This window comes from Caretta caretta, chromosome 1 (assembly GCF_965140235.1).
Source record: "Caretta caretta isolate rCarCar2 chromosome 1, rCarCar1.hap1, whole genome shotgun sequence".
In the NCBI taxonomy this organism is placed as follows: domain Eukaryota; kingdom Metazoa; phylum Chordata; order Testudines; family Cheloniidae; genus Caretta; species Caretta caretta.
The window spans coordinates 325,541,441-325,554,231 of NC_134206.1; the positions used below are offsets into that span (position 1 = coordinate 325,541,441).

Sequence of the window (12,791 nt, forward strand, 5' to 3'; positions counted from 1 at the left end):
TACAGTCAGGAAGCGCAAAATTTGATGTTTTTACAACATGCTAACCTGGATCCAAGAGGTGCATATGTTTTATGGTATGTGTTTCATAACATGAACTGAAATACTTTAATCTACACATTGTACAAAAAATGCATGCAATATGTTTAATGGAACTCTAGCACCGCATAGTAAAGTTTACATACAGATTTCCATGATAACTTGAAAGTATTATGCAATATCTATGTGTTGAATTAAAAGATCAATTTCAAATGCATATTCATGTATGAGCTACATGAATTTCCTAGGGCATTTTGAAGGAAAAAATAAAAGGAGGTTAGTTGTAACTGTTTCAAAAAGCTCCACCAAATATTTTCCAAAGTCACATTTTCTTCAGACCTCTTATTAATAAAAGTGCACTAGAACAGTCTGAGGAATGAAATTGAACATGTCTTAACTGCTCAGACCAAAGAATTGCACAAGTGAGAGTTAAAAGTGGTATTATGTTTTGTATTCGTAGTTAAGGTTCCTAAAAGTTAACATCTTGTATGTTGACACAACGTTACTTATGACAAACTTTGGAAACAGCACAGGAGTTACATCAATACAGTGCCAGAAGGTTTGGGATGCTGCAATAACACAAATATACTGCTTACTATGAGGGTAGAAGTCTTCAGAAGATGCAACTGTAACCTATCCTAAATCATGGGGCTCTTTGTCACCCTGTAAGGTCTACATCACAGACAGTGGTTTATGAGTCTATACTTCCTTTGAGCTTTTGGACCTGGTATTTCAGCTCATGCACTAGCAGTTCATGCTTTTAGATGCAGGCACTGAATGCCTTCAGATTAATGTGAGGATCTGAATAGCTTGGGACGAGCATCTCTGGTCATGAGGAGTGTGTAACCCATTCTGTCAGCTCAGCTCTTTGCCCCTTGTAGGGCTGTTCACAATGACACCCCCTCTCTGGTGGAATGAACCCCAGATCTCTAGATTTAAAAGCATTAGTCTCTACTGCTTCAGCTCAGGGGAGTTAGGCGCCTACACCCTTTTGGGGGGGGGGAGAATATATATAATTATGTATTTATTTAAAATCATGCTATGCACCTATCTTCATCTAAATGCGTAAATAGCTTTTAAAATCTAGTCTTCAGGCCTTTAGTTCAAAACACAGGAGCAGGCTCAAACCTCCAGATGTTGTGTAGCTACTAGAGAGGGACAAACCCACATTCTTAGTGGGGATTTTGCAGTGTTTTCAATATAAATACTAGTCCAGGGCATTTGAAACAACATCTTAAAACAGTGGAGTACAAATGAGGTTGGTATTAAATATTGACAATACTTTGGTCAAGCATTAATATCAAGATTATATTTGGTGCTGACCCTTGCTGTCAAGAGGACACAGTATCTCCCTCAGGAGACCCTCCACCAATTATACCTCAACCTCTGATGCCCAACCCTTTTTAATCCTAACCCTTGCCTCCTCCAGTAGATTGATTAGCTCTATTGAGGTTACAAGACAGGATGGTGATCCAGAAGAAGGATGCTAGCAGAAATATGGTGTTCGTGGCATGTGTGTGTGAGTTAGTTAACATAAGGCTAAATTATCTAATCTATCTGAAGTACAGAGGCTGAAAAGATCTATTACAAACATTTCCTACATTTGGTAAGCATTTTGAGTGCTGGTGTCACAGGAAGGGTATGCTTCAAACTGGCAGAAAAGTAGAAAGCAGAGGGAAGGGGAGAACAGAAGGCAGACCAGCCGATGGAGTGTAAGCACACAGCCTGCTGATGCACTGGTTCTGTCATCACTACTAAATGTGGCAAGTTGCTCGACATACCTACTTTCCCTAACTTTTCAAACAGTGATAAAGACCCACCTTTGGCGAGCTTTAGGAGGGTTGACACAGCCAGGAGCAACTTCAGCAGTATAGTGCTATGGCATAGGTTAAATCTTGCTGTTAGGCATGGGGCATAACTACCACCTTACATTTTTAAGTGTAAAGAAGCCATTGTAAATCAGGCATTTGAGACAGTTAAGTGGACTTCATCACAAAACACGGAAGCATGTCTCCAGCCAAAACAAAAAGACACATCCAAGACCTTCAGGGTATGTCTACACAGTAAGTAGATACCCGCAGATAGCCTGTGACAGCTGACTCGGGCTCATGGGGCTCAGGCTGTAGGTCAGTTCAATTGGGATGTAGACATTTGGGGTTGGACTACAGCTTGACCTCTGGGACCTTCCAACTCACAGGGTCCTAGAGCCTTGTCTTCAGCCCAATCCCCAGAACATCTACTCTGCAATTAAACAGCCCCTTGGCATGAGTCAGCCAGCATGGGCCAGCCACAGGTTTTTAATTGCAGAGTATACCCTCAGGAATTTGAGCTATTTGGGCAGGGGCTCAGCTGGTGTTGTTTGGGTAAGCGTATGAGAGTGAGACACAGGACAGAGTCAGAGAGAAGAAGAAAGACTGCCAAGCAGACAGTAACGTAAGTGGTAGTAACATGGCCCTGAAACACAGCTAAGAGGGAAAAAAAACTTTTAGGTGCAGAGCGCTGGTTTGAAAGACAGGCTTCTAACACCGAGCAAAGAAACTGTCCCCCACTGTATTCTAGGATACAGGTCTTCATGTACATTCTTTGTTGCAGAATTCCCCCAGAAGCATCCAAATAAAAAAATTCTGCGCACAATATTTTAAAATTCTGCATATTTTGTCAAAACAACACAATACAGTGACACTCCTGCTGTCAGCCCTGAGCAGCTGGGACTGACAGCAGGCGGGAGTGCTGGGGGAGGGGGGGGGAGGGAGGGAGGGAGAAAAGAATCACAAATTCTGCGGGGAAAAATAAAATTCTATGGAGAACATTAATTCCATGCAAATTCTGCACCATGTCGTGGTGCAGAATACCTGCAGGAGTACTTTGTAAATAAACAAGCTACCTGACTTGCCAATTTCTCCTAACTAGAACAAACCCCCAACACCCCAAATGTGGCCTACTGCTCACATCAAAAGTAGTAACAATAGTTTCTCTCTTCCCTGATCCTGGGGAGCTACCGACTACAGTAAACCAACCACGTACAAAGGAAAACAAAGAAATAAGTCAAGTCAAGACCTTCCAGGCACCTCATTTTTTCCCCCACTTAATTTCTCAGTTTCCCCTCTTCTTCTACTTACTTTTCACTCCAACAACCCCTTCATCTCTACCATCTCAACCCCCGCCCCCAACCCATCTAAAACTGTTATAATATGAATTAGGAATCCATGGAATTAACAAAACATGGACAATTCATGAACCCGTTCACTTTGCATGCAGTCTCCCTTTCCTCTCCACCCTTCAGTTTTTTTCAGATTGTAATCTCAAGGATAAGGACTATGCATACTTTAGGAGCTAACACAACATAAAGTTTATTCAGCTAATCCTTGGACAGTAAGTTTCTTTTTCCCAGAAATATCTCCTAATGCAAGTCACTGGTGAGAAGGGAAAGCTTCACTGTGGACACTTATTCTTTCTGGTTTAAAAAAAAAAAAAGCTAAGTGTGGCGACAGAAGCAAACAAACTGAAAGATACTCCTTGTTTATAGATTTTCTTTTTCAATATTTGTGAAGATCAAGTTTTCTAAGAACTTTAATACTAACCTCAAAAAATGGCTGTTTTAATACATGGAGGCCTCACTGTTGCACTAGGACTGAATGAGCTGAGTTAGTGAACTTCACTGCATGTTTCAGACCACACCACAGCTATTGCACATGTACATTAACTCATTTTACTAAATATACTCTACTAAGTAGCTGAGGGCAGGGTCCAGTCCTTAGTTTGCAATGGTACAGGGGTGGAAGCAGAAAGAAGAAAGTTCAATTTGCATACAAAGTCCTGATTATTACCTTTTTTTCATATACAGGCAGATAACATTTGGGATCCAAAATGTTGTCATTCACCTGTAACAGTGCAATCCTAATTCAAATGCAAGATCATTCTTTCCTAGCCTGCTGTTTCATTTTTGAAAAGCAATGGGGATATAGACAATGCTAAAGAGAGACCTGCATCTTAGATAACCACCAGAATATAAAAACTGCATACAGATGAAGTTAGGCTAGGTTTAAACGTCACAAGATTAGCAGGCTATATAGTGTTTTTCTGCCTTGCTATTGCTTTCCATACAGGAATGAACTGTATAACACACCCAGCTCTGTTACACTTATGTTTACCATCAACCACCACATTTGAATAGAATTACAAAAGTATCTTTTTAACGGGCACACTTCTTATGCAAAAATACATGGGAAAAAGAGGAATTTGTTATTCATCTGCTGTCCTTTTCTTTTCATATGTAATACCAGGATTTCAGTTTGGTTGAACTGACAGAAATACTGACTAAAATTTCTTCATTTTGCTTTATCTCCAAATTTCTGTTGCCTTCATGAGGTTATCCAAGCTCCCTCTGGTGGCTAATTTAAAACTCTAAAATTAAAAAAAAAAACTATGGAGAGTTTGCTGGATAAGAGCATCATTACTTTTATACAGAAGGTTGTGGGTTGTTCCAATTCTGTTGGGATCATTACATATTCCAGTAATAACTTTCGCTCAGATTGTTATGAATGAATGACTAACTTCTCATTTTCTAAAAAAAACAAGCAATATGAAAATATCACCACATGTATAAAGAACCGCCACATTTGAAAGAGGTTAACAATTTTATTCAGTTTCTGCAGTGCTTCCCATCCAAGAATCTCAGCACATTTACTTTACAAAGCCCCTGCAAGACAAGCAGTATCTCTGCTGTACAGATGGGAAAGGGGAAGTATAGAGAGGTAAAGTCACTTACTCAAGGTGACACAGGAGGTCTGAGACTATCACAAATAAAACCCTGACCTCCTGATTTTCAGTTTGTACTTCAACCCACAAAGCCATATTGCATTCAAAAATATGGAGCCAAAAATCTATTACTACTCTGGTTTGACACCAGCATAACTAACACCTTTGCAAGAGAGCACAGAATAAGGCCTTTATATATCTAGAAATGCAAAAACAAAACAAATCGAAGGACCAGTCTGTCCTAGTCCCATTGAAGTAAATCTTCTTTCGTATGCCATTTGAAAAACAAGGGGCTGGCATGATAATTGCATTTTGAGATTCGAAAGCCATTCTAAAGCTTCTGGGTAGCTAAATGGATCCCCCTGGTGCTACCACTGTAAGCATGAATTGGACAGCAGCTGTTCATGATGTGTCGCATGGCTTGTACCTCACAATTCCTTGATTCTTTGATTTTTCCATTTGTGGAAGAGATGTCCACACCTTCCGTGCATTGTCCAAAGATCGAGTGCAGTCCACTGAGTATGGGAACAGCAGAATCCCGGGACCTCTTTGTTGGATCTTGAATCAGGTCTTTGTTTGGGATGCCAAAAGTGGCCCATGATTTGACCCAGCAAGTGCTCGTGTCCTTTCCATTGGCCTGTAGTGTTCACACATGTATCCAGAAAGGCTTCTTGGATTTGAGTCCAGAGAGCGGCAGTAGATTAAGGTGTTGCTGTATTGGCAGGTCCGGTGCAATCAGGATCTTGCTGTACTCCAAGACCACAGCAACATCTCGTCTGATGTTGACTGATGCAATGCCCGTCAAAACCAGAAGCCATGGTACAAGCACTGATTTGAGACAGTCCTTCACAATCCTGAGCATTAATTTCAGTGTCAAAAAGAGTGTCTCGTTGACACGAATATTAATTGAAGTAAATGAAGGGCAAACTTCTTTTGACATGGACTACATTGAGGCCCTAAGCTGGAACAAAAATAAAGTTTAACTTTTCAGATGCAAAAGGTAAATAGCACAAATTAGATCTAATTTGTGCTAATCATCTTCAATTGTTCATAAACCCCAATTACTGTCAGAACATTATAAATGAAGTATTTATAGTAATGATGCAATTTTCCTTACTGTACTTGATATAACATATAGGGCAAAAAACATATATTGTATGTAGCCATATGACACTATAGACAATACAGAAATAAGTGCACAAAGTATGAGGGTCTAGAATTAAAAAAAATCGTTCCCAACCCTAATATTTTTCGGTATTAACGGTGCATCAAAAGCTTCCAATCCTGGGTATACAGTATATATTCTGATTGTTTTGTACATTATCACTGTAGTAAATTTAACTGGAAAACATTGACTAGAAGTGTAGCACAAACAAAACGAAGCAGCTAGTTTTATCTCAATCTTTTTTCATTATGACTTGGTTTAACTTTTTTCTTTAAAAAAACTGAATAGTATCACAGCAAATATGTTTTTAACAACTTACAGAATTCTCAAAAAATGGGCTCATTCAATGGCTGAGAAATAGCACTCAGTCTCAAACTGGGTTCTTCTGCAGAAAAATGGCTGAACGTGCAACAGAGAGAAGGAGGAATGATCTCCCAAAAAACCAAAGGAGCCACATTGAAGGGCTCCAAAAATCCTGTCCAATCTTCCTTAGATGAAGGCTGGTGGCGATAAAAGCTTTAAGTCTGGGGAGGAGGTGGGGCAACTGAAGAGTGACGTGTGTTGAGTGCAGCGCTGTTGTAACTATGTGGGTCCCAGAATATTAGAGACACAGTGTTATTTAGGACTAATTTGGCATGTAGCAGACCCTCCCCCCACATCAAGATTAAAATGGAGTAAGTATTGCTCACATTAAGCCCATCCAGTAAACTTGGGGAAAAAAATAGGCAGAATTAACTGTATTTACAATCCATACAGATGTGTATCAAGAACTACACACTGAAACAAACAAAACAGCAATTCACATTGCTCAAGGCAGCACAAATGGAATCTAAATCCTGATTCTCTGGCTTCTAAAACAAATGCTGTCTAACTGAATCAAAGAACTTCTACTAGCTTATTAGTGTATTTTCATAGTTATACCTTCAGTATGTATCCAACAGAGCAGAGAACCACAGAGGGGACATTTGTTATGAGGTTAGATACCTTGACATTCTTTAAGTGTATTAATCCAGAATCTATTTTTTCATATTCTCTACTTTTGATCACTCTCTTTGCCTCTAGATTTGAGAAGGGAGATATTCACAGAGAAGGACCCTCAAAAAAGCCACCAGGAAGTTGGAGAAGGGAATAGCATAGAACTCCTTCTCCTGCATTCCACTGCATGAGCCAGAAGGGAGAGCACTCTTCCCTTCTTAGATGGGCTGGAATGACGGAATACAATCCCACACCAACTAGAGGCCAATGGGAAAGATGATGTCCACAAATAGGAGAGGCTGCTGTTTCTGGGCCCTCTCTCTGTTGCTCAGGACATCACTTGAAGATCCCACTCAGACACATTCATCATCTCTCATATCTACCTCTAGTTGATAGATATCTGGTAAATGTCAAAAGATCAGCTCTTATGTTGCTTAAAATATTTGCCTGAGACTGGCACTAGTATAAAATGGTTGTCGGGTGCTCCAACATGAACAGTCTAAGGTTATGTCTAAGCTTAAACAAATATAGCCACGCATTACAGCAACAACAGTGGTTCTCCCATCACTGTAGTTAATCCACCTACCTGAGAGGCTGTAGTTAGGTCAACAGAAGACTTTTTCCAGTGCTGTCTAGACTTCAAGTCCACCACCAACCTCAGCCTGGTCCAGTCCACACAAGAGATCCACTTCCTGGACACTACAGTGCTAATAAACAATGGCCACATAAACACCACCCTATACCGGAAACCTACTGACCGCTATTCCTACCTACATGCCTCCAGCTTTCACCCTGACCACACCACACGATCCATCGTCTACAGCCAAGCTCTGCGATACAACCGCATTTGCTCCAACCCCTCAGACAGAGACAAACACCTACAAGATCTCTGTCAAGCTTTCTTACAACTACAATACCCACCTGCAGAAGTAAAGAAACAGATTGATAGAGCCAGAAGAGTTCCCAGAAGTTACCTACTACAGGACAGGCCTAACAAAGAAAATAACAGAACGCCACTAGCGGTCACCTTCAGCCCCCAACTAAAACCCCTCCAACGCATTATTAAGGATTTACAACCTATCCTAAAGGATGACCCAACACTCTCACAAGTCTTGGGAGACAGGCCAGTCCTTGCCTACAGACAGCCCCGCAACCTGAAGCAAATACTCACCAACAACCACATACCACACAACAGAACCACTAACCCAGGAACTTATCCTTGCAACAAAGCCCATTGCCAATTGTGCCCACATATCTATTCAGGGGACACCATCACAGGGCCTAATAACATCAGCCACACTATCAGAGGCTCGTTCACCTGCACATCCACCAATGTGATATATGCCATCATGTGCCAGCAATGCCCCTCTGCCATGTACATTGGTCAAACTGGACAGTCTCTACGTAAAAGAATAAATGGACACAAATCAGATGTCAAGAATTATAACATTCATAAACCAGTCGGAGACACTTCAATCTCTCTGGTCACGCAATCACAGACATGAAGGTCGCTATCTTAAAACAAAAAAACTTCAAATCCAGACTCCAGCGAGAAACTGCTGAATTGGAATTCATTTGCAAATTGGATACTATTAATTTAGGCTTAAATAGAGACTGGGAGTGGCTAAGTCATTATGCAAGGTAGCCTGTTTCCTCTTGTTTTTTCCTACCCCCCCCCCCCAGATGTTCTGGTTTAACTTGGATTTAAACTTGGAGAGTGGTCAGTTTAGATGAGCTATTACCAGCAGGAGAGTGAGTTTGTGTGTGTATGGGGGTGGGGGGGATGTGAGAAAACCTGGATCTATGCAGGAAATAGCCCGACTTGATTATGTAAAGAGTTGTCACTTTGGATGGGCTAGCACCAGCAGGAGAGTGAATTTGTGTGGGGGGGTGGAGGGTGAGAAAACCTGGCTTTGTGCTGGAAATGGCCCACCTGTTGATCACTTTAGATAAGCTATTACCAGCAGGACAGTGGGGTGGGAGGAGGTATTCTTTCATATTCTCTGTGTGTATATAAAGTCTGCTGCAGTTTCCACGGTAAACTTCTGATGAAGTGAGCTGTAGCTCACGAAAGCTCATGCTCAAATAAATTGGTTAGTCTCTAAGGTGCCACAAGTACTCCTTTTCTTTTTGCGAATACAGACTAACACGGCTGTTCCTCTGAAACCTGACTTAACTATGTGGCTCATGAGCAATGTAACTGGGTCAACTTAACTTTTTAGAGTAGACCTGGCCTAAGGATATGTTCTTTTGTGGTTTGGGTAGCTACTACTTGCTGCTAAACTTGCTTTCCGTCTCCACACAGTTGTATTCTAATCAATATTTTGAGTAAGTTGAGAACTACACTTACCAGTAATGACAGGTTTCAGAGGAACAGCCGTGTTAGTCTGTATTCGCAAAAAGAAAAGGAGTACTTGTGGCACCTTAGAGACTAACCAATTTATTTGAGCATGAGCTTTCGTGAGCTACAGCTCACTTCATCAGATGTTTACCGTGGAAACTGCAGCAGACTTTATATACACACAGAGAATATGAAACAATACCTCCTCCCACCCCACTGTCCTGCTGGTAATAGCTTATCTAAAGTGATCAACAGGTGGGCCATTTCCAGCACAAATCCAGGTTTTCTCACCCTCCACCCCCCACACAAATTCACTCTCCTGCTGGTGCTAGCCCATCCAAAGTGACAACTCTTTGCATAATCAAGTCGGGCTATTTCCTGCATAGATCAAGGTTTTCTCACATCCCCCCCACCCCCATACACACACAAACTCACTCTCCTGCTGTAAGTTTCAGAGTAGCAGCCATGTTAGTCTGTATCCGCAAAAAGAAAAGGAGGACTTGTTAGTCTCTAAGGTGCCACAAGTCCTCCTTTTCTACTTACTGGTAAGTAAATACCAAGAATAGGGATCTGTGGAGAGAATCTCTCATTCTGTACAAATTTTGGAATTATTAAAAACCTATTCATAAAATATCCAGGTGCCACTCCACCCACACATCACAGCTCATTTCCTCCCACAGCTAACTGCTTTAATGCTTTTTATGGCATGGCACGTGCCCAGAAGTAAGTATCTGTAGAGGCAATTTCATACAAAGCAACATTCCACACTCCACTTTGAAAATGGTTCTCTAACAAATGAGAGCACCCATGCAGATAGTCATCTACTGTAGATGGAGGAGAATCAGAAAACTGACCAAATACACAGACCAAGGTACTGAGCCTGAATAGAGTGGTGGGACAGATATTTATCCTCATACTAATCAAATACTTAATACTGATATAGCACTTTTCAGGTTCAAAGCCATATGCAGACATTAATCCTAACAACCAACTCGAGGAGGTAGTATTATTCCCATTTTACAGATGGGGAAATGGAGGCAGACAGGTGAAGCAACCTGCCCAATGCTATATGAGTCCACTGCAGAGCTCCAGTTGGCATTCCATCACAAGCCTCACCACTTTCTGCTAAGTGCAATACCCATACTTTGACTTTGCCTTCTCTAACACACACATATCAACAGGTATACTTACATTTAAAGAAGGAAAAAAAAAAAAACTAACAAAACCAGCCACTCCACTGCCAGCACTTCTCCCTTCGGGGAAGAAAATCAGAGAACTAACCACACAGGTCAGCTATGTAGCACACTGCTTAATGTGCTCCTGGAAGGCACTCAGATACTACAGTGATAAGCCCAGGACAAAACCCTACATAAAACCGAAGAGCACTGAGTACCTTCCAGAGTAGCAGCCGTGTTAGTCTGTATTTGCAAAAAGAAAAGGAGTACTTGTGGCACCTTAGAGACTAACCGATTTATTTGAGCATAAGCTTTCGTGAGCTACAGCTCACTTCATCGGATGCATAAAAGTGGAAAATGCAGTGAGGATGAGAAGTGAGCTGTAGCTCAGGAAAGCTTATGCTCAAATAAATTGGTTAGTCTCTAAGGTGCCACAAGTCCTCCTTTTCTTTTTGAGTACCTTCCCACTGCCAACCCCGTCATTCCTCCACAGCACACAGGGGAAACAAAGACTCTCAGTCTGACTCTCACTTTCAAGCTACACAATAACCAGGTCATCCCTAGGGGAGGGGGCGCCCACTTTTGAGAGCCAGATGCCCCAAGCGGAGGGGAGTATACGGGCCATGCAGGGAGTGTCCCCTGCTTTGGGGGAACAGTGCTGGCCCCGCCCATGTAACCTCAACTCCAGTCACTCTATCCGGGAGCGGCACTTCCCGGGAGGGAGACCTGTGCGGTGGGGGCAGACCCAAAACACCCTCATCCCCAGCGCTTCCCGGGCTTGCCTGTGAACTCGCCAGCGACTGTCGGCGCTCAGGTCATACTTGCCGAGTTACTGAAACAAAGCCACGCGTCACTGAAAGGGACACGCCGCGGCGCAGGAGGGGGTGGGGGAACCGGGGCAGAGAAGCAGAGGGAGGGAAGGGAGCCGGCCAGGGAGAGAAGGGGAAGCGGCGGGGATCGAGGGGCGGGCTGGCAGCGCAGGACTCACCGATGCCCAGCCCCACCACGATGCGCCCCCCCAGCAGGGTCTCCTTGTCCTGGGCAGCGGCCAGCAGGGCGGCGCCCGCGATGAAGCAGCAGCTAGACAGGAGGATGCAAGGTCTGCGGCCCCACAGCCCGTTGAGCACCCCGCCGGCCAGCGCCGAGAGGGCGGCGGCGCCCACCGTGCTGGAGACCAGCAGCTCCTGCCAGAGGGCGCCCAGGTTGAGCTCCCGCTTGAGGAGCAGCAGGGCCCCGGACACCACGCCGGTGTCATAGCCGAAGAGGAAGCCCCCCAGGGCGGAGAACACCGACACCACGTAGACGAAGCCTGGGCTCTCGTCCTGCTGGAACTGCCGCCGGGCCGCCCGCTCCAGCTCCCCGCCGGACGCCTGGCTGTTGATGCTGGAGCAGGACTCGGCGGCGATCAGGCTGCGCTCCCCGGCCGCCGCCGCGCTGGAGCCGGCCGAGGCGTCCGGCTGCCTCCGGCGCTTCTCGCCCATCAGGTTGCTCAGGCTCCGCAGCGTGTACTCCACATTCTCACTGGCCTTGCGGGACATGGGGCAACCGCCGCCGCCGCTCAGCGCCCCCCGCCCGGCGAGGGGGCGGGCTCGGAGCTGCTGCTGCTGCCCTGCCGGGGCCGCGATCAGCTGGGGTGCATAAGTCCTGCGCCCGCCCGCACTTGGGGGAAAGTTACCAGCCGCGGCCGCCGCTCCCGGAGCTCAGGCGGAGTTTGAGCTAGAGGGAGGCTCGGGCGGGCGGGGAGGGGACTTCAGCCCAGCTGGCCGGGCGGGGCGGAGCCGGCACTGGGGGCGGGGCCGCCCGGCCTGCTCGTCAAGGGATGGCCCGCTTGGCTCTTACTGAGCATGCGCGGGAGCTCGGAGCATGCGCGGGAACCACAGCGAAGCCCCCCTCCCGCCCTGACCTGATGCCCGAACCTGATCGAGAAGGGAACGGGGCGGGAAATGTAAACAGCGGCCGCGGCCCAGGCTAATGTTAAACGTCCCTCGAGTGAGCCGGGCCCGGGGAGCCGCCCAGCCACGTGCCCTTTGTCGGCCCGGAGCAGGCCGGGGGCAGCAGGCCGCGCGAAGCGGGGGCGCTGCTCTCTCCGGGAAGGGGGAGAACAAAGCCCACGGCAGTGCGTGCAGCTAAGAGCCTAGCAAGCTCCTCTGCGCCCCGGACACCCTGCAGCCAGCGCTGGGACTGCGCCGGCTGCACGGACCGCTCCTGACCCTGGGACGTAGCAGGGCCGGGCCGGGCCGGGGGGAGGAGGAGGTAAGAAGACTCCTGCAGATAACAGTACCAAGAGGCAGCAAGAGTCACAGAGAAAACCTGAGTCAATCCTAGTTTATGAGGGAGGCTG

At 45.3% G+C, this 12,791-nt stretch overlaps 1 protein-coding gene across 1 annotated transcript in view; it reads right to left on the bottom strand.

The window, feature by feature from the left end:
• SLC2A13 (solute carrier family 2 member 13) overlaps nt 1–12,201 on the bottom strand; it is a 322,896-nt gene extending 310,695 nt beyond the window's left edge. Inside the window, exon 1 of the mRNA XM_048836305.2 lies at nt 11,439–12,201. Coding sequence (XP_048692262.1) covers nt 11,439–11,988 — 550 coding nt within the window. The 5' untranslated portion in view covers nt 11,989–12,201. The remainder of the gene's footprint in view (nt 1–11,438) is intronic.
• Between the last annotated feature and the right edge of the window lie 590 nt (nt 12,202–12,791).